At 41.7% G+C, this 22,666-nt stretch overlaps 1 protein-coding gene and 1 pseudogene across 13 annotated transcripts in view; one reads left to right on the top strand and one right to left on the bottom strand.

The window, feature by feature from the left end:
* Positions 1–22,666, bottom strand: part of HEATR5A (HEAT repeat containing 5A) — a 134,988-nt gene that overhangs the window by 10,849 nt on the left and 101,473 nt on the right. For 10 of the 13 annotated variants that reach the window (XM_063645890.1, XM_063645888.1, XM_063645898.1 and 7 more), the window contains 9 exons: positions 21,899–21,967; positions 19,452–19,631; positions 16,659–16,881; positions 12,631–12,879; positions 11,590–11,717; positions 10,118–10,265; positions 8,266–8,538; positions 7,318–7,410; positions 5,681–5,905 (listed from right to left, as the gene is read on the bottom strand). In XM_063645890.1, the coding sequence (XP_063501960.1) occupies positions 5,681–5,905; positions 7,318–7,410; positions 8,266–8,538; positions 10,118–10,265; positions 11,590–11,717; positions 12,631–12,879; positions 16,659–16,881; positions 19,452–19,631; positions 21,899–21,967 (1,588 nt within the window). The remainder of the gene's footprint in view (positions 1–5,680; positions 5,906–7,317; positions 7,411–8,265; positions 8,539–10,117; positions 10,266–11,589; positions 11,718–12,630; positions 12,880–16,658; positions 16,882–19,451; positions 19,632–21,898; positions 21,968–22,666) is intronic. The other 3 variants (XM_055291586.2, XM_063645899.1, XM_063645897.1) reach the window with 1 other exon arrangement.
* On the top strand, positions 9,907–9,986 carry LOC129490958 (uncharacterized; annotated as a pseudogene).

Genomic DNA, 22,666 nt, shown 5'->3' with positions numbered 1-22,666 from the left:
AGGAGCGCCTCTGCCCGGCCGCCCTGTCTGGGAAGTGAGGAGCGCCTCTGCCTGGCCACCCATCGTCTGGGAAGTGAGGAGCGCCTCTGCCTGGCCACCCATCATCTGGGAAGTGAGGAGCGCCTCTGCCTGGCCACCCTGTCTGGGAAGTGAGGAGCGCCTCTGCCCGGCCGCCCCGTCTGGGAAGTGAGGAGCGCCTCTGCCCGGCCACCCATCGTCTGGGAAGTGAGGAGCGCCTCTGCCCGGCCACCCATCGTCTGGGAGGTGAGGAGCGCCTCTGCCCGGCCACCCATCGTCTGGGAAGTGGGGAGCGCCTCTGCCCGACCACCCATCGTCTGGGAAGTGAGGAGCGCCTCTGCCCGACCACCCATCGTCTGGGAAGTGAGGAGCGCCTCTGCCCGGCCACCTATCGTCTGGGAAGAAGTGAGGAGCGTCTCTGCCTGGCCGCCCCGTCTGGGAAGTGAGGAGCCCCTCTGCCCGGCCGCCCCGTGTCTGGGTAGAAGTGAGGAGCTCCTCTGCCTGGCCGCTCCGTCTGGGAGGTCTACCACGGAGGCCAGAAGCAATGTGGGGGCTGGACGTGGTGGCTCACGCCTCTGGTCCCAGCACTCTGGGGGGCGAGGCGGGTTGATCACTTCGGGCTAGGAGTTCGAGACCAGTCTGGCCAACTTGGCGAAACATGAAGAATACAACAGACAAACCAACCAACCAACTCAATGACAACAAAACAGGTCTACCCTGGAGTCATACTCTAATTTTTTCTATTTTCCTCCCTTTCTGATCCTTTATCCCACTTTCTTTTTCTTCCTCTTCCTTCTCCCTCTTCTTTGTCAAATAGAGGATTGAGTTATTATCACTGATCCATATAAAGTCCCTCTCTCATTTATTTTAACTCCCACCCCCATTTCTATTCCCCGACTTCCCATGTGCAACCTTCCTAATATGTTTGATACGCATCTTTTTGTTTGTATGTATTTTTAGAAAATGTTTATTGTTTTTGTATGCAAAAAAAATTAATAAAAAAAAAAAAAAAAAAGAAGAGGCACAAACTAGTGAGTAGCTCTGTAATGGTCCCGATCAGGAGCCCAACCATCAAAAATAAAGATGCATTCTTAACTGCAAAAAAAAAATAAAAAATAAAAAATAAAAAAAAAATAAACTGCTCCTAATCCTGGACCCATAGAAACTGTCAGATAATATAATATGTGTTTGCTCTTTTAAGCCACTAAGTTTTGAGGCAATTTGTTGGGCAGGAAACATTTAACCTGTCATGATCAACTCCTTAATTTCTCTTAGTAGCTAGTCTAAATCCTGTCCTAGCCTAATTCCCTGATACACATCCAAAAACAAAAACAACAACAACAAAACCCATCTTTTTGTGCGTGAGATGAAAGAGGCAAGCTCATAATAACCCTCAACATGAATTATTATTCTTATTTGTAGAGACAGTATCTTGTTATGTTGCCCACACTGGTCTTGAACTCCTGGCCTCAAGCGGTCCTCTCACCAAGGCCTCCCAAAGTGCTGGGATTACAGGAGTGAGCCACACTGGCCAGCCCTCAACATAAAAACTTGTAACTATAATATTATTTTCCATCCTTACCTGCTGTTCTTTCCTCATATTGGCAGAGGTCAATCCTTTTAAATGTGCTGTAAATTTTATTCCTTCTGCCTAGACAGGGATGCTGCTTTCCTTTCTAATACTTCTATCTCCAACCCCATGTCCACCTGCTTTTTTTCCCCTGTATGAACTCATGCTTGAATGTCATCTTAAAAAAAAGTTATCCCTTGACCTTACACTTTCCATTTAGCTATTTCTCTTCTTCCTGTGAAGCCTATATTTGATCTTTTCCATTCCTTATACCTCTCATTTGTGCCTCAACACTGTGAGCTCTATCCCCCACACTGTTTGGCCTCTCTACAGTATTTTATAGTGCTGACCACTCCCTCTTTATTAAAAACTGGCTTATGTAACTACATTATCTTCTGAATCTCCTCTCACCTTAATTTTGGTCCTCTTCTTGCTCCAGAAACTCAAGCTGAGTGATTTCAATTGTCCCATAGGTTACATTGACAGCTCCCAAATACATATATAGTCCAGAAAGTATCTCTAGCCCAGACTACTTTCTTGAATTCCATACCTCTACCCATCTGCTCCATTTGACTATCCTCTAGGCACTTCAAAATCAACTATCTTCTCCTAAAAACCCTCACTTGGTTATTTCTGTTAATCACATTTGACTGTTCAAGTCATCCTACCCTTTCAACCCCTAAATCAAACTATCAGTAAGTTCTGTTGAAAACTGCTTAACATTTTACTTTTCATCATTTTACTCCTTTTTGTCCATACTATTATTATCTTATCTCCCACAGTTTGACTTTCTTCTTTACACTGCTGCCAAGAGCGAACCTTTAGAATCGCAAATCCAAGCACATTACTTTCCTTTTAAAAACCCTTTCATGGCCGGGCACGGTGGCTCATGCCTGTAATCCCAGCACTTTGGGAGGCCAATGTGGGTGGATCATCTGAGGTCAGGAGTTCGAGACCAGCCTGACCAACATGGAGAAACCCTGTCTCTATGAAAAATACAAAAAAAATTAGCCAGGCGTTGTGGCACATGCCTGTAATCCCAGCTACTCGGGAGGCTGAGGCAGGAGAATTGCTTGAACTTGGGAGGCAGAGGTTGTGGTGAGCCAAGATCGCGCCATTGCACTCCAGTCTGGGCAACAAGAGCAAAACTCCGTCTCAAACAAAACAAAACAAAACAAAACAAAAAACCCTTTCGGCCGGGCATGATGGCTCATGTCTGTAATCCCAGCACTTTGGGAGGCCGAGGCGGGCAGATCACGAGGTCAGGAGTTCAAGACCAGCCTGACCAACATGGTGAAACCCTGTCTCTACTGAAAATACAAAAAAACCAAAAATTAGCCAGGCCTGGTGGTGAGCACCTGTAATCCCAGCTACTCAGGAGGCTGAGGTAGGAGAATCGCTTGAACCTGGGAGGCAGAAGTTGCAGTGAGCTGAGATTGCACTATTGCACTCCAGTCTGGGCAACAGAGCGAGACTCCATCTCAAAAACAACAACAACAACAACAACAAAACGTTTCATGATTCCACATGCCTAATAAAGGCAGTCCAAATCATGCCAAGCCCTCCAAAATCTGGCCCTATGTACCATCCAACTTCCTTTCTTTCCCTACTAATCACCATTCACCACTCTTATACACTCTTCCATCCAAACCCACACCCCCTCATTGTTCTACTTGCCTTCCTTAGCTATTTAATTCTCCAGGTTTTTGGTCAAACTATTGTACCTAGAATCCATTTCTTTCTTTCTTTTTTTTTTTTTTTGAGACAGAGTCTCGCTCTGTCGCCCAGGTTGGAGTGCAGAGGTTGCGATCTTGGCTCACACGGCAATCTCCACCTCCCGGGTTCAAGCGATTCCTAGAATCCATTTCTATGATGTCCATGTGGAGAAAACTTTCTAATCCTTTAAGATGTTGACTCTTCTGAGAAGCCTCTAGTGGTGGATAAAGAGATGTACCACTGAGACCCCCTTCAAGGGAGAATGTGCTGCCCAGCTGTGGGAAGTGTGATCAAGGGGTCAGCTCCTTCCGGATCAGTCTCAGCTAGAGATGGCTGTCTTACCTGAGATCAAATCCTTCCTGGAGCAGCCCACATTTGAAGGCCAGGCCATTTCTGTCATATGTTAAGACACTCTGATGGGCAATCTGGCTCCAGAGCTCCTCAGATGGATTTACTGAGATTTGTTGGGAAACTGTCACAGTTTGACTTCTTTTGCCCAATACTGCCTTCCCCTCTTCCCTTCACAGATGTTGTTTCTTAATAAACTTCTTGCTCCCCAAACTCCCTCTCAGTGAGTACTTTTAGAGAGTCCTACTTGTGACACTCTGCCTGATTTCACTTAAACAGTACTAATTACTCCCATTTTTTAAAAAAAACCAGTTAGAATTTTTTTTATTGTACTAGAAATGCAGTGATAATTAAGACTATTGCCTTTGCGAAATTCTTAAGGTAATAATCACACCCTACCGCAATTTATAGGAGCCAGACTCCACTAGATTCCCAACTTTGGGCAAAGTGTGTGGTCAATAAATGCTATTTCAGTTGAAAACATTTTATACGTAAAATGAAATACGGCAAATTGTGACATTTATAAACAAAACTGGGAAGGCAGGGAAAATGCACACTGTGTCTAAAGACTTTTTATAATCACTACAACATACTATTGAAAATGAAAACCTCACAAAAATAAGAAAAAAGAGAAACAAGTTTTTTGGTTTTTTTTTTTTTTTTTTTTTTTTTTTTTTTGAGATGGAGTCTCGCTTTGTCCCCCAGGCTGGAGTACAGTGGTACGACCTCGGCTCACTGCAACCTCGGCTCACTGCAACCTCTGCCTCCCGGGTTCAGGCGATTCTCCTGCCTCAGCCTCCTGGGTAGCTAGGATTACAGGTGTGAGCCACCACACCCAACGAAAAACAAGTTTTAATGGATGCTGAAAATAATACTGGCTATCATTTATTGATATATGCCAGGTAATAAGTGAGATGCTTTTCACATATTGTTACTGCTCTAATAATTTCTTGCAACATAATATCCCTATTTATTAATAAGAAAACTAAGGTGCAGAAAAACTGAATAACTTGGCTAGTCACTTAGTAAATGCTGGCATGGTGAACCAGATTGGTCTTTTTGTATGGCTTATGTACTTTTCAGTATACTGTGCGTATTAAAAACTTCCGTTGGCTAGACATGGATCATACTACATTTTTTACTAAACACACTATTACATCTGAAGGTCTTTCACTGTCAAAATATAGGTTGCCTGTCATTTAACAACCTTAATGCTGTTAAAATCGGAACACGGCTTTTTAATTTTATTTTTTTGAGAGAAGAGTCTTGTTCTGTCACTCAGGCTGGAGTGCAGTGGCACAATCTTGGCTCACTACAAGCTCTGCCTCCTGGATTTAAGCAATCCTCCTGCCTCAGCCTTCCGAGAGCTGGGACCACAGGCGTGCACTACCACACCTGGCTAATTTTTGTATTTTCAGTAGAGATGGGGTTTCACCATGTTGGCCAGGCTGGCCTTGAACTCCTGACCTCAAGTCATCCGCCAGCTTCGGCCTCCCAAAGTGCTGGGATTACAGACGTGAGCCATCGTGCCTGGCCCCAGAACACAGCTTTATTATTTTTTTGGGGGGGGACAGAGTCTCACTCTGTTGTCCAGGCTGAAGTGCAATGGCGTGATCTTGGCTCCCTGCAACCTCCGCCTCCAGAGGGTTCAAGCAATTCTCCTGTCTCAGTGGAGTAGCTGAGACAGCATTGGGTAGCTGGGATTACAGGCGTGTGCCACCAGACCCGGCTGATTTTTGTATTTTTAGTAGAGATGGGGTTTCACCATGTTGCCCAGCTGGTCCCAAACTCCTGACCTCAGGTGATCCACCTGCCTTGGCCTCCCAAAGTGCTGGGATTATACGTGTGAGCCACTGCGCCTGGCCAATTTTCTATCTACTTATACATATCCTCTAAACACGAAGTATTGAATATGGTCTCCTCTAGGTGATATGGCCAAATATGATCAAGTAAAATATCTTATCTTCAAATAACTCTTCTTCTCACTTTTTAAAACAAACTGAACTGCTTCCAAATAGCCTCAATTACCTGGATCCCAACAGTCAAGAATTGTTGTTAAGGCACTTCGGAGAAGGTCAGTCCAAGCAGTATGGCTCTTTTCTGCCCGGGCCATGGGAGAAGATAATATTCCTTTTAGAGCCTGTAGGGAAGCTGCAACTGTCGAAGATAACTGGCCCCCAGGTAACTTCACAGCAGTCTCTCTGAGGACCCCAATTGTGAGGTACAATATAGTAGGGAGAATTGAGATGCTTCCTGTAAGATACATTTTTTAAAAACACACTGGATTTCAAGCTATACATATATGGTTCCTAAAAAGAAATCATCAAGGAGTAAGACAATGTCAGATTTTTAGTTCTTAAAAGATGATTTCTAATAAAGAATTATAACTGTTAAGATAATGTAAGTAGCTTTATTAAAATTTTTAAGGATGGATTAAATCTTGATGGTTATAACTGGAGATGATGTTTAAATTGTATGAGTATCATTGTGCTTTCGCTGTTTTTGTTTTCTTTGGCAGCTGATAAATGAATTTATTTTTATTTATCTTTTACTGTGGTAAAATATATACAACATTTTAACCATTTTTAGCGTACAGTCCAGTGGCATTAAGTACATTCACAATGTTGCCTGGGCAACACAGTGAGACTTCATCTCTACAAAAAAAAAAAAAAAAATAGCTGGGATGGTGGTGTGCGCCTGTGGTCCCAGCTACTTAGGAGGCTGAGGTGGGAAGACTGCTTGAGCCCAGGGGGTTGAGGCTGCAGTAAGCTGAGATTGTACCACTGAACTCCAGCCTGGGCACAGAGTGAGACCCTGTCTAAAAAAAAAACAAACAAACCAACTAACAAAAAAATAACACCTTTAGTGGCTGAGTGTGGTGACTCATGCCTATAATCCCAGCACTTTGGGAGGCCACAGTGGGTGGATCATGAGGTCAGGAGTTCCAGACCAGCCTGGCCAATATGGTGAAACCCTCTCTTCTAAAAATACAAAAATTAGCCGGGTGTGGTGGCGCACGCCTGTAGTCCCAGATACTCAGCAGGCTGAGGCAGAAGAATTGCTTGAATCCGGGAGGCAGAGGTTGCAGTGAGCTGAGATTGCGCCACTGCACTCCAGCCTGGGTGACACAGCAAGACTCCATTTCAAAAAACAAACAAACAAAAAACAAAAAAAAACACCTTTAGCAGAAATATGTTTACCAATTAAGAAGTATCTACTAAGTACTAAATACCTATAATCTGCTAGGTTTCACAGAATATACAAAATTTAATTGGAAACAAGACATTTCTCTTTTATATGTAATAATCAATTACATATAATGCCTTTGTAGGACAGATACGAGCTACAGACCTACATATGGAAATAACACATGCATATACATGAAAAAACAAAACTCAGATGAGCTAGAGTTTTTCAGGAAGGCTTTATACATGAGGTAGCCCTGCAGTTGAACCATGAAGGAAAAAAAATTTTAAAAAGCAGATAAAGGTCATTTCAGATCAAGTAATGACACGATAGCACAGAACAAGGATGAATATGAAGCCTCTTGGGTTTAGGATTTGCAAAGAAGGAACTGAAAAAAGGTAATGACTTAGCAGAGCTACACAGAGAGCCTTAAATGCTATGTTAAAGAGTATGGACTTGCTGGGCATGGTGGCTCACACCTGTAGTCCCAGCACTTTCGGATATCAAGGAGAGAAGATCACTTGAGGCCAGGAGTTCAGGACCAGCCTGGGCAACACAGCAAGACCCCATCTCTACAAAAAATTAAAAAAAAAAATAGCCAGGTATGGTGGCACAGGCCTGAGTCCTAACTACTCAGGAGGCTAAGGCAGGAGGATTGCTTAAGCCCAGGAGTTTGAGGTTACAGTGAACTATGATTGTTCCACTGCACTCTGGCCTGGGTGACAGAGAAAGTACTTGTGTCAAACAACAACAAAAAAGAGTATGGAGTCAATTCCAAACAGAACCAGATACAACGACAAACTTCTGCCATCACTGAGGCAGGAAAAGTCTGTTAGAAACTGTATACCAAAACATGCCCAAGCACTAATAATTGCCACCGACTTGTCAGAAGTACTGTCAATCATAGAAGAGCATATCTACAATACTTGCTATCTATATTTTCACTCTTTTTTTTTTCAGACGTAATTTCACTCTTGTTGCCCAGGCTGGAGTGCAATGGCGTGATCCTGGCTCACTGCAACCTCCACCTCCTGGGTTCAAGCAATTCTCCTGCCTTAGCCTCTTGAGTAGCTGGGATTACAGCCATGTGCCACCACGCCTGGCTAATTTTGTATTTTTAGTAGAGATGGGGTTTCACCATGTTGGTCAGGCTGGTCTCGAACTCCTGACCTCAGGTGATCCACCCACCTTGGCCTCCCAAAGTGCTGGGATTACAGGCATGAGCCATTGCGGCTGACCCTCTATATTTTTACTTTTAGTGAAACCATTTATTAAACTGTAATCCTAATCTTAGAGGATTAAAGACAATGCCCAAATGTTTGGGTCAGCATTCATTTAAAAAGAAAAAGATTAGCAACTAGACTCCATTATCCATTAAAACCATTTCTCTTCTAGGTCAAGTCAAGCAATCACATACCACAGCATACCTTCAGGAGAGCACACTGCAGGAAGTTCGGAAAGGATAACCAATGCAGCTGAAACCAATCTACTTCCATCTTCTGATAGCATCTGTGGCTTCCTAGCTTTTACTCCTGGGCTACCTGTCAATTTAGGGTTTAATTCTGGGAGCTGTCTAACTAGAATGCATACACACAATTCCAGTGTTGCAAAGACCAAAGACTTCCCAGGCACAAGTCCTCCGGTGTCCTTTCCCTCTCCAAACTCTGGCAGAGTTTCCTTTTCAGCAGCCCCATCATCAACTAAAAGAAAGAACAGTGTTTAATAAATACTTTGTGCTTGCTCTGCTTCTGGTAGATGGCAATTTAGTTAAATCCTGTTACAGGAAATACATTTATTTTATTTTTTTGAAACAGAGTCTCGCTCTGTCACACAGGCTGGAATGCAATGGCGTGATCTCGGCTCACTGCAACCTCTGCCTTCCAGTTTCAAGCGATTCTCCTGCCTCAGCCTCCCAAGTAGCTGGGATTACAGGCATGCACCACCATGCCCAGCTAATTTTTGTATTTTTAGTAGAGACGAGGTTTCACCATGTTGGTCAGGCTGGTCTAGAACTCCTGACCTCAAGCGATCCACCCGCCCCAGCCTCCCAAAGTGCCAGGATTACAGGTATGAGCCACTGCGCCCGGCCAGGAAATACATTTAATGACTAAATTTTGGGTGTTAAAGACTGAGGGAGAAAGAAGTTATGAAGGTAAAAGTAATCTTCTTTATTAAAAGTAATCATCTTTATTATGACTTCCTATTGCAACTGGTCAAAAGAAGTCTTTTTAATCCTGTCAGCCTTACAATATTGCCCGGTTAACTCCTTCTTGCTGTTAAGACGTAAATCTGATAGCTAGAGCTCCAGAAATTACCATGTGACCTTACGTATCGATGGTGGCTGGACAGAAAGACAGAAAGTCACGTCCTTAATGTCTTTAAGAAGGTGCCATGTCAGCCCTAGACTGCCTATCTCTGGCCACCTATTTAGATGAGCAAATAAATCTTTGGGGTTTAAATCCTCTGTTATATTGGGTTTTTTATAATATGTAGCCAACTATAATCTTAAGTGGTAAACTCTCCAATACCATATTAGACTTGTAAATGAGCAATCTGCAAACATAAGTTCTTTCCGTGCACGTTGGTAAACACAGCTAAAGCAAGTACTCTAGTAGTGTAAGGGATTTATTTCTTCCAGGTTTTGTTAAAATTCTCATTTCACCCAGAGAATAGTAGTTTAACTACTGACAATATCTAAACATGTAGAGGTGAATGAGAAGATTTAAAACCATGCCAGGCTGGGCATGATGGCTCATGCCTGTAATCCCAGCACTCTGGGAGGCCGAGGTGGATGGATTGTCTGAGTCTAGGAGTTCGAGAGACCAGGCTGGGCAACATGGCCACATCCCGTCTCTACTAAAAAATACAAAAAAATTAGCCAGGCGTGGTGGCATGCGCCTGTAGTCCTAGCTACTCAGGAGGCTAAGGTGGGAGAATCACCTGAGCCTGGGAGGTCAAGGCTGCAGTGAGGCGAGATTGTGCCAATGCACTCCAGCTTGGGCAACTGGAGTGAGACCTTGTCTCACTAAATAAGTAAGTAAATAAATAAATAAATAAAGCCATGCCTAAAGACTCTACTTTCAGGGATCATTTCTATAGTTTATTACCAGAGAAGTTTCTCTGAATGTGTAGAGCACAAAAAGTAAATAAGGCCATGCCTAGACATGTTATATTTGTACTACACACAAAAGATTATCAAAACTATATAGACACATTAAATAATACTTTACAAAAGAATGATGCTATTTGATCAACTCGGCATTAAAGATTAACATTTACCTTCTGCACTTCGTCTTTTTTCCTTCACATGTTCTTGAGCAGCACAGATAATCTGCCTTACCACTTCAAGTGAAGCCAACTGAATGGAAGGTGATTCTCTGGTTAAAATTACTCGATGTAGAACATTCAGCAATTCTATACCCAAGTCCTATCATGGAAATCATGTACAGGACACTGTATTAGAAATTACACATTTCTTTTGTAAAAAATACCAATGCTAAATGCCATGACAAAATTCAGAAAAAGAGAATATAACAAATTGCTTTAGTGCAATAAAGTTAAGTAACACTTGCTCCATTTTAAATCAACTCCAGAGGCTGGGCACAGTGGCTCATGCCTGCAATCCCAGCACTTTGGGAGGCTGCGGTGAGTGGATTACTTGAGGCCAGGAGTTCGAGATCAAGCCTGACCAACATGGTGAAACCCTGTCTCAACCTGATTTATGTTTTAAACCTAATAAAAGTTAGTATTAAACACTTAAATAATAGACAGTCTATGCAGAGGAAATTATACTACTCACTTATCTTTTTTTTTTGAGACGGAGTCTTGCTCTGTTGCCCAGGCTGAAGTGCAGTGGCGCGATCTCCGCTCACTGCAAGCTCCGCCTCCCAGGTTTACACTATTCTCCTGTCTCAGCCTCCTGAGTAGCTGGGACTACAGGTATGCACCACCACACCCAGCTAATTTTTTTTTTGTATTTTTAGTAGAGACAGGGTTTCACTGTGTTAGCCAGGATGGTTTTGATCTCCTGACCTCGTGATCCGCCGGCCTCAGCCTCCCAAAGTGCTGGGATTACAGACGTGAGCCACCTCGCCCGGCCACTACTCACTTATCTTAACATCCAAGAGTCAATAACAAAAGTAATATACTTGATAAAACACAGTATCAAAAGTATCTGCCCAATGCACACTTGCCCTTGAGAAAAGCAGTCAAAGCAAAGTACCATACTTTGTACAGGAACCCTTTTCCCATGGCCACACCCAAGTCAGATATTAGTGTCTGACTCCACCTACAGGCTAGCCAGCAATCTCTTAAAAAGACCTGGAGGGAGAACTCAGCCAACAGGAATACTTTGTAATGGACTCTAACTACATGAACCCATTAGATTCTCTCTTGGGGAATGGAATATAAGATATAGGTATATACACAAAGAGCAGGGTATGCAGAAGTAGAAAGAGACAAAGAATAAATGCCACATGTAATTAGTGGCTACTGTCCTCGACAATGCAATATAGAACCCTCCCATCATTGCAGAAAGAAGCAGAGACAGAAAAGTGGCAGAGTAAGAGGCATGACTGCTTTTGGGTCAACACATATGCTTATGGCATTCTGGTTCAAGGCCTAGCTGTGCAGCTGTACGGTTTTAAAAAAAATTTCTCTGTGTTTACTTTCTGTTAACTATAGAAACCTGAACATGTTTCTCTTCCTTAAAGACTAGAGAAGCCTTACAAAAAAAACCCCAGATAAATCACCTGATCACTGCCAATTTTTGATCTGGGCCAAGGTACATCTAGAAGTGCTTGCAATGCATGTAAACAAGCAGTTATGCTTTCCATGGTTGCATCTGAACGTAAGGAACATAGAAATTCCACGCTGATTCCTGTGGAAAGCAAAAAAAGAGGAGGAGGCTTCTTTCAAATTATTAGTTTATGAAATTAAGTAATTAATCTTATATTTTGGTAAGATATATAAACAAACCGTAAAAAGGTAATACAAATAAATCACAATGAATTTAAGACCAAACAATTAAATGACAAGTCACTTAATAGTTTGTTTCTATCTACATGTACAAAAAAAAAAAATCTATGCCAGGCACAGGGGCTCACGCCTGTCATCCCAGCACTTTGGGAGGCCGAGGCAGGCAGATCATCTGAGGTGGGGAGTTTGAGACCAGCCTGACCAACATGGAGAAACCCCGTCTCAATTAAAAATATAAAATTAGCTGGGCATGGTGGCACATGCCTGTAATCCTGGCTACTGGAGAATTGTTTGAACCCAGGAGGCAGAGATTGCGGTGAGCCAAGATTGCTCCATTGCACTTCAGCCTGGGCAACAAGAGCAAAACTCTGTCTCAAACAAACAAACAAAAATCTAAACTAGGCTTGTGCACTAGTTGCTTAGTTGCTATGAAACAGTTCAAAGCTGCAAAAATTACAATGAAATTGCACCAGAAAACATATGGAGTTTCATAACTTTACTTTGGCCAAAATTTATTGGGTGATTACCACGTGTCAGTCACTGTGCTTTGACATACATCTTTTTATTAAATTCTCATAATAGTTGACAAAGTAGGCACTATTATTGACACTAATTCTGACATAAATGAGCAGAGAGCTTAAGTAATTTATATTTTTATTTTCAATTGACAATAATTGTGAGCTTGAGTTGCAATCGTGCCACTGCACTCCAGCCTGGGCTAAAGAGCGAAACTCCATCTCAAAACAAAACAAAACAAAACAAAACAAAAAAAAACCCCCCTTGGGTTGTAAACTTGTATAAGTGGTTTAACTGACCTAAAATAAGATGGAATCTATCAGTGTAGACATCCTCAGGGGACTTTATGGTAGCCCCAGATGATGAACCCTGACACATGGAAGTTGGTGTTACAGGCCTGGAGAGATTAGATGCTCCTTCATCTGGGTCAGCAACAACAAAGCCCGTGCTTGTAAGCCACAATGCTGTAGCATGGAGGATAAGTGCCCAGGAGTTGTAATAATGCAATTTTGCATTTTCACTAGTCTCTGCTGTGTAGAAAGCACCGCCTAAAGCAAATAGTTGCAGGAAAAATAAAAGAAGAGATTAGCTTCCAATATATTCTCTTTTTTCTGTTACAAGATATAGACCATTTCCATCACTCTGAAAGTTCCCTTGTACCCTTTTCCTGTCATTTCCCTATACCCTAAGGCAACTACTTTCTACTTTTCATCAGCACAGATTAGTTTTGCCTATTCTTGAACTTCATATAAATAGAATCACATATACATATGTACTTATTTGTGACTAATATTTTGTTCACAAAATAACCTAACAACATTTTTAGAGATTCATTCATGCTGCTGTGTTATCAGTATTTTGTTATCAATGTTATCTTTACTGAGAGTACAACTGATAGGTCATAGGGCTGATCTACTTTTAACTTCATAAAAAGTTTTCAGCCTAATTTGTAACTTTTTATAATTTAATCATAAACATTTTAAAACAAAATATGTGTATATGTGTGATTAAAATAAATACCAATACCCACTTACCCACTTCCAAGATGAACATTAACATTTTCCCTGATTTTCTTAAATCTCTCTTAATTTTTTTCTTTTTTTTTTTTCAGATGGAGTCTCACTGTGTCACCCAGGCTGGAGTGCAGTGGCGTGATGTCGGCTCACTGCCAACCTCTGACTTCTGGGTTCAAGTGATTCTCCTGCCTTAGCCTCCTGAGTAGCTGGGACCACAGGTGTGCACCACCATGCCCAGCTAATTTTTTGTATTTTAGTAGAGATGGGGTTTCACCATGTTGCCCAGGTTGGTCTTGAACTCCTGGGCTCAGGCAATCTGCCCACCTCAGCCTCCCAAAGTGCTGAGATTACAGGCGTGAGCCACTGTGCCTGGCCATTTTTTTCCTTAAAAAACCTAAAACTGTTAATACCACTAATTCTTGCCCCTCCTTCCATGACTACTTTCCTCAAGCCAGTAAGAATGACTCCAAGATATGGTCTTATACTTTCACAATAATGTATGTATTCATTAATAACATATGCTATTGTTTTGTGTGTTTAAACGTTTACTTAAAAGGCATCATACTGTATTTTTTTTTTTTTTTTTTTTTTGTAGATGGGGTTTCACTATGTTGTCCAGGTTGGCCCTGAACTCCTGAGCTCCAGTGACCCTCCCACCTCAGCCTCCTGAGTAGCTGAGACTACCAGCATGTACCACTGTGCCTGGCTTACATGCATCCTTTATTTTTTTTTTGGCCAGGCACAGTGGCTCAAGCCTGTAATCCCAGCACTGTGAGAGGCTGAGGCAGGCAGATCACCTGAGGTCAGGAGCTCGAGACCAGCCTGGCTAACATGGAGAAACCCTGTCTCTACTAAAAATACAAAAATTACCTGGGCGTGGTAGTGCACGCCTGTAGTCCTAGCTACTTGGGAGGCTGAGGCAGAAGAATTGCTTGAACCCGGGAGGTGGAGGTTGCAGTGAGCTGAGATCAAGCCACTGCCCTCCAGACTGGGCCACAGAGCAAGATTCCATCATAAATAAATAAATAAATAAATAAATAAATAAATAAATATTTTTTTCACTTAATATTATTTTTAAGATTTACTTACAGTTGCTATATGTCTGTCATTCATTTTTCTGTTGTGTAAGTAAATCAGTTTATTTTCATTTTGTTTCCATTTTTATGCTACTGAAAAGTACAACAAACACTCCACATATCTTTTTGTGTATAATTTCAATGAAAATTCTAATAGAACTAGGCTGGGCACCATAGTATACACCATAGTCCCAGCTGCTTAGGAGGGTGAGGTGGCAGGATCACTTGAGCCCAGCTGTAGTGCACTATGATTGCTCCTGTGAACAGTCATTGTACTCCAGCCTGGGCAACCAAGCAACACCCTGTCTCTAAAAACAAACAAACAAACAAACCAAACACACACACACAAAACTAGTAGAACTTTATAGGCTCATTCTAAAATTCATATCAAAAAGTGAAAATACAATGATAGTTAAGACATTTTGGAATAACATGAAGATTAAGAGTGGCTACAAAGTAACCAACCCATAAAATGCAGTATTAGTAACTGACTAAAAATAAGAACCCTATCCCTATTCCACACACACAAAATAAATTCCAGTTCTACCAAAGTTCAAAATGTAAAAGGCAAAACTGTAAAGCTTATATGTCTTTATGATCTTAAGTTTAAAAATGTATGTGGTGACATACAAAAACACAAACCATAAATGACTGACTGATTACATTCCTTAAAAAATTTTTTTTTTTAGGGAGGGACTTGCTCTGTCACCCAGGCTGGAGTGCAGTGGCACAATCATAGCTGCTTGCAGCCTCCAACTCCTGGGCTCATGGGATCTTCCCACATCAGCCTTCTGAGTAGCTGGGACTACAGGTGTACTACATCACACCCAGCTTACATTAGTTTAAAAAAGGTAAAAGAAAAGAACAAGTTACAGACTGAGAGAAAATACTTACAAGACATGCAACCACAAAGGAATAGTGTTGTGTGTGTATATATATATATAAAGGATTAAACAATCAGGAAGGATTAAACAATCAGGAAGAAAACAATTGTTATAAATGCATTTCTGATGCTGCAACAGAAACAGCACTCGGATATAATTTTAGTTTCCTCAGCAAGGCAATTTACTTTTGCAAAAGGGTGTCACTCGCATCAATCAAGATCGCAAGTGCACACCAAACAAAGGAGACAAGAGGGCTTTTATATCCTAATGCGATCTGTATCTCTGTGTTCTTCTCCAATGGGCTGTGGATTGCACAATCTGAGCTGACCCGAATGGCTACTTGTAAATATTTTTCTAAATATGGAAGGGAGGGGGACGTGAGGTCCAGTGGTGGAGCATGTGGGACGTGCAGTTTCGGGAGGACAATGGGTACAGGTAACCAAAGGAACAGATGCCAGTTATCGATTAAAACTGACAGGAAGGGGGTAGGCTGTTTACAGTAAGTAGAGGCAAGGAGAAACAAGAAAGTTGAGTTTGAGAACAAAGGGTAAGGAAGTTAAAGGCTAAATGTTTTGAAGAGAAACTCAGAAAGATTCATTGTATTTTACAACAAAATAAATACCAAATAGCAGACAGGCAAAGATTATGTCTACATTATTTATGGAAGAAGCAACTTAAAGATTCTTAATCAAGGAAATAAGAAAATAAAACAATGAAATATTTCATAGCCATCAGATTGGCAAAAATTATTAAGTATGATAATACAGTGTGGAGAAATGAAAACAAGTTGCTGGTGGGTGTATCCTTTTTTTTTGAGACAGAGTCTCACTCTTGTCACCTAGGTTGGAGTACAGTGGTGCGATCTCCGCTCACTGCAACCTCAGCCTCCCGGGTTCAAGCAATCCTCCTGCCTCAGCCTCCTAAGTTGCAGGGATTACAGGCACTCACCACCATACTTGGCTAACTTTTGTGTTTTTAGTAGAAACAGGGTTTCACCATGTTGGCCATGCTGGTCTTGAACTCCTGACCTCAAGTGATCTGCCCGCCTCGGCTTCCCGAACTGCTGGGATTACAGAAGTTTGAGAACAGCCTGGCAACAAGGCAAAACTCCCTCTCTACAAAAGATACAAAAATTAGCTGGGCATGGTGGTGTGTGCCTGTAGTCCTTGCTACTTGAGAGGCTGAGGTGGCAGGATCGCCTGAGCCCAGGAGGCAGAGGTTGCAGTGAGCCAAAATTGCACCACTGCACTCCAGCCTGGGAAACAAAGTAAGACCCTGTCAATAAAAAAAAAAAAAAAAGAAAATGTGTTACTGTCACTCTAGGAATTATCTAAGTATTTTATCTCCTTACCTTCAGCAGGAAGTTGGGAGGCAAATTCTGAAGGCAAAGTTAAAAGAGCAAAATCCTGAAGTGCAGCAAGCCAGAGTCTGCTTAGCGTGCCAAGATCTGCATAGACTAAGTCAAGCAGTCCATCTGATGAACATGATCCATTTCTGATACTGTCTTCTAAACAGGTGGTAGTCTTCAAAGGTTGTCTGTGGTTTTTATGTCTTTGCACAGCAATTATGTAGACCTGTTAAAGGTTAATTTAAAAACAGGAAAATCTTTTATCTGCTGAAAAGGTGCTATAAAATTTTTATATCTTCCTGAAGAGGCAGACTTACCTTTGAGCATACTGGACTTGAAATGCACTGTGATATCAAGAAGGCCTGTCTGTGTAACTACACACAGAAAACTGGGGTAGAAAGAGTCAAAAATACTATCTTCAATGAGATGCATTAGGGATAACAAATATCTGGTAAATATGATGCCACTTCTCACATTTACAATCATAATACTATATCCCGGCACTCTTTCTCTCTAAGCCTGGTATGGCCTAATAATCCATCTTAACATACGGCTACAGGTAGCCATCTCTTAACTGAAATACTGAAAATATTTTCATTCAAATGTATCACTAAAGCTCTACAAAAAGTGTACACAAATAGATTTAACATGGATTATAGAATCTTAAAGTAAGCAACACAGTGTATAACATGCACTATCCCTTTATCTACAACTCTAAAACCCAAAAAGCTCTGAAAAAACCTAAGATTTTGGCAAACTAATCTGGTGGCAAAACTGACGAACTTACGTGAGGCCATTTATATCTATATACACAACACAGTATGAATATTCAAACATCAATGTGTTTGATTATAGATTCTATGGTATTGCCCCAGACTTCCCAGATACATATTGGTCAGTCATTATTTATCTTTATTGAAGAAATAATATGAGGAGGTAACAGGCTTAAGCAAAAGCACAGAGATGTAGATCCAGTCTATTTTATTTTATTTTTATTTTTTTGAGAAGTCTCACTCTGTCACCCAGGCTGGAGTGCAGCGGTGCCATCTCAGCTCACTGCAACCTCCGGCTCCCAGGTTCGAGCGATTCTCCTGCCTCAGCTTCCCAAGTAGCTGGGATTACAGGTGCGCACACCATGCCTGGCTGGTTTTTGTATTTTTAGTAGAGATGGGGTTTCACCACGTTGACCAGGCTGGTCTTGAACTCCTGACCTCAAGTGATCTGCCCGCCTCAGCCTCCCAAAGTGCTGGGATTATAGGCGTGAGCCACCGCGCCCAGGTTATTTTATTTATTTATTTTCTTTTCTTTGAGATGGAGTTTCGCTCTTGTTGCCCAGGCGGGAGTGCAATGGTGTTATCTCGGCTCACTGCAACCTCTGCCCCCCAGGTTCAAGCGATTCTCCTGCCTCAGCCTTCCAAGTAGCTGGGATTACAGGCACGCGCCACCACACCCGGCTAATTTTTTGTATTTTCAGTGGAAATGGGATTTCACCATGTTAGCCAGGCTGGTCTCGAACTTCTGACCTCAGGTGATCTGCCCGCCTCGGCCTCCCAGAGTGCTGGGATTACAGGTGTGAGCCACCGTGCCCGGCCTAATTTATTTATTTTTAAAATTTTATATAGAGATGGGGTCTCAGTACGTTGCCCAGGCTGATCTCGAACTCCTGGCCTCAAGTAATCCTCTTGCCTTGGGCTCCTAAAGTGTTGGGATTACAAGCATGAGCCACTGCACCTGGCCAGACCAGTTTATTGAATCTAGGCACAACTACTTCCTAATGAAGGTTGTGCTAAATGACAAAAATAAAGATTCTATAACTTTCAGGTTTAAAATACCTCTACTGGAGGAAACCCTTTTTTACATGTTGGTTAATCTCTTAGATGAAATCTGAGATTATATACCTTCATTAAAATGGTATGTGAACTGGGCCAGGCGTGGTGGCTCATGCTTGTAATCCTAGCACTTTAAGAGGCAGAGGAGAGTGGATCACTTGAGGTCAGGAGTTCGGGGCCAACCTGGCCAACACGATGAAACCCCATCTCTACTAAAAATACAAAAATTAGCTGGGCGTGGTGGTGCATACCTGTAGTCCCACCTACTTGGGAGGTTGAGACACGAGAATCACTTGAACCTGGGAGGTGGAGGCTGCAGTGAGCCGAGACTGCTCCAATGTACCCCAGCCTCGTCAACAGAGCAAGACTCTGTCTCCAAAAAAATGATATGTGAACCAAGATTGGTCATGTTTGGTAACTGCTGAAGCTGGGTGATGGGTATATGTAGATTCATTATAAATACTATTACGTCTACTTTTGCAAATGCTTAAACATTGCATAGTAAATTAAAAAATAATATAGCTTTCTTCTTTATTAGGAAAGTAAATAAGCATTTTGCTGTAAGATTTCTTCATCCTTGGAAAATAATGACTACTTAGTATTCAAAAATCATTCTACGAAAGAGCATTAGAAAGCATTACATGCTACAGAGTTGATAGAAGATACAAGGAGACCCAAATTTCCAAGAATTCAGGATTCAATAAAAGTTGATTTCCACTGGCCACTGTAAAGTCTCTCTGGCTCATAAGTGGCACTGCTTAAAGTAGGAGATAATAGACTACAGAAGACTCTTTAAAATGCTTGACCAACATATTAACATATAAATACATCACATGTTAGAATTCTTTTTGTTTAACCTTAAAAATGAACTTATTTGTAGTTCATTTTAAATAGTAATTTCAGTTTATGGCCTAAGGTGTTTATTAACAACTTCCAAAATTCCAGTTATAAATTAAGAAATACCAACCTCTGCCCAGGCTTTAAGCACAGCTAAGATCTCCATGGTAGAAGCACTTTCATTATATAAGTGACTTAGAGCTTCTTTTCCAGCCTGTATTTTAGTTAACGATGAAACAAGCAACTGATGAACTCTTCGGAGATCATTAAGGTCACTTACAACTCCACTTGCTATCCAGGCACTGCAAACCTAGTTTTCAAGAAATTAAAAGTTATATTTTAAAATTATAAGTATCTCCCTTGGCTGGGCGTGGCGGCTCATGGCTGTAATCCCAGCACTTTGGGAGGTGAGGCAGGCAGATTGCTTGAGCCCAGGAGTTTGAGACAAGCCTGGGCAACATGGCAAAACTCTGTCTAAAAGAAAATACAAAAATTAGCCGGGCATGGTAATGTGCACCTGTAGCTACTCAGAAGGCTAATGCAGGAGGATTGCATGAGCCCATGAGTTTGGGGCCACAGTGAGCTAGGATTGAGCCACTACACTCTAGACCTCTAGACTGGGTGGCAGAGTGAGACCCCATCTCTTAAAAAACAAAAAACAAACAAAAAAAACCCATCTCTTAAAAAAAAGTCTCCCTTGTGAGTTCAGCAGAGCTCACTCACATCTCAAGAATCTAGTCACGGAGAATATATTGCTATTGCTTTCAAGAAATCCTATGGAAGGAGGCTGATAATGAGAGTCAAGTCAGCATTTCCAAAGGGAACGAAGTCTAAGGTTGAAGCAAGGACACCAGTGCTAATGAGTATATAAATTGAACAGTTCTAGATGTATTAATATGGAGAAATGAAGCTATGAAATGATAAAACCACAACAAAAATTTTGATTGTTTTGAAGACAGTGTATTTTTAATCTTAAAAACAAAACATCATTAATTCTACAATGCAAAACACTTATTCAAGCTATGGTTTTTCCAGGTGCCATGATATTTCTCTCTCTTTTTTTGGGATAGGATCTTGCTCTGTAGCCCAGGCTGGAATGCAGTGGTGCCATCACAGCTCCTGCAGCCTTGACCTCCACGTGGGGATCCTCCCACCTCAGCCTCCTGAGCAGCCAGGACCACAGGCACATACCACCACGCCTGGCTAATTTTTTATTTTTTTATAGAGAAAGGGTCTCCCTATGTTGCCCATGCTGGTCTCAAACTCCTGAGCTCAAGTGAGCCACTTGCCTTGGCCTCCCAAAGTGCTGGGATTATAGGAATGAGCCACTGTGTCCAGCTGATATTTCTCTTTTTCTAAGGAAAACTTATTTTTCCTCTTCTGTGTATTTATTTAGTTCTTGTCTCATCTCACAAAATATTTCAAGTGGCTTACAGCAAGAACACACATAATAAAGTTATAATAAATTAGAGATTCATACATTTAACACAGTGATCTGAATAGTAAAAGCACTCAACTATTTCCCAAGTACAATTAAACAAAAGAAAGTTGAAAGAACTGACTAAAATTAGTTCTCTCACTATGCTTATAATTGATTTATTCATGCCAGTCCTGCTTTTAATTAGTTCAGGTCATTCCGGGCTAGATTACTGTTATTATTTTTTTTTTGAGATGGAGTCTCCCTCTGTCACCCAGGCTGGAGTGCAGTGGCATGATCTCAGCTCACTGTAGCCTCCGTCTCCCCCAGGTTCAAGTGATCCTCTCACCTCAGCCTCCTGAGCAGCTAGGACAATAGATACCTGCCACCACGCCTGGCTAATTTTTTTGTATTTTTAGTAGACTGGGTTTCACCATGTTGACCAGGCTGGTCTCTAACTCCTGACCTCAAGTGATCCGCCTGCCTTGGCCTCCCAAAGTGCTGGGATTACAGGCGTGAGCCACTGTACCTGGCCTAGGGCCGGATACAAGTGTCTGACAACGCAGTCTGAGAAAGGCAACTGTTTAAAATTGTATATTATATGGCTCTAAGTATATGAAAAAGTGCTCAATCTCACTTGAAATACAAATCTAAACTATCCTGAGATAGTCTTTTTATTGTATTGTATAGACAAAAATCTAAAAGTTTGATGTCTCACAATGTTGCTGGGACTGTGGCAAAACAGGTACTTGTACAACATCGCTGGTGGAAATGTAAATGGTAAACACCTCTAATATCCATCAATTATCCATCAATTACATTTTGAGGGAATCCATCAATTCAATTTTGGGGAATTTATCTCACAGATATGCTTACACCCAGTGAAATGACCTATGCACAAGGTCACTCATACAGCACTATTCTAATAGCAAAAGAAAAAAACCCAATGTCCGTCAATATGGAACTGGTTAAATAAATTATAACATATCTATATAATGGATTATCATGCAGTTATCAAAAAGGAAGAGTAAGTTTAAGAAGGAAAGTGTAAGCTGTGATTGATGGTAAGACAACCATAAAGAAAAAACATTGGTAAAAAATACTAACTGGAGGACTGCTTCCCAAGATTATTTCTTAAGCTTCATCTTTTAACCATTTACCTGACATGCTTTGGCAGTAACATCAGGTGGCGTCTCTGAAGTGAAGGCTGGTCTAAGTGCTGCTCCTACCTGGCAAGAAATTACATGACATATCAAACATCAAGAAGTAAGATAGCACAAGTTATCCCTCTTTTTAATGTTATTTTAAAAGTATTTATTTATAACAGATATCATGGACAGCTGTTGTTTTATCTACCCAGTGCATCCTCCCGTTTTTAGATAACAACATCCCAATTTTACCTTTGGGGAACGATCTTCTCTCCCCAACTCTTTTTTTTTTTTTTTGAGACGGAGTCTCGCCCTGTGGCCCAGGCAGGCTGGAGTGCAGTGGCGCAATCTCGGCTCACTACAACCTCCACCTCCCAAGTAGCTGGGATTACAGGTGCCTGCCACCACAACCAGCTAATTTTGTATTTTTAGCAGAGATGCGGTTTCACTATGTTGGCCAGGCTGGTCTCCAACTCCTGACCTCAAGTGATCCAACTACCTCCTCTCAAAGTGCTGGGATTACAGGTGTGAGCCACCGTGCCCGGCCTCTCCCCAACTCTTAATCCATATTGTTGTTTTGGAGCTGACAGCATTGCCTGGCTCCAGGGACTCATGCTGGGATAATGAAGGCTCTCAAGGCGTTCACTGGGAGTACTGGGAAAGAAGCACTGTATCTTTCTGAGGCCCTGGGTGCTAAGAGAGCCATCTTGATATCACTTGGAGAGAATAAACCTGAGAATAAGGCCACTGTGGAAGAAAGCAGAGACAACTAAGAGATTC

This window comes from Symphalangus syndactylus, chromosome 9 (genome assembly GCF_028878055.3).
Source record: "Symphalangus syndactylus isolate Jambi chromosome 9, NHGRI_mSymSyn1-v2.1_pri, whole genome shotgun sequence".
Taxonomy (NCBI): domain Eukaryota; kingdom Metazoa; phylum Chordata; class Mammalia; order Primates; family Hylobatidae; genus Symphalangus; species Symphalangus syndactylus.
The sequence above is the reverse complement of the archived record's forward strand: the minus strand, read 5'-3'. Positions and strand labels throughout refer to the sequence as shown.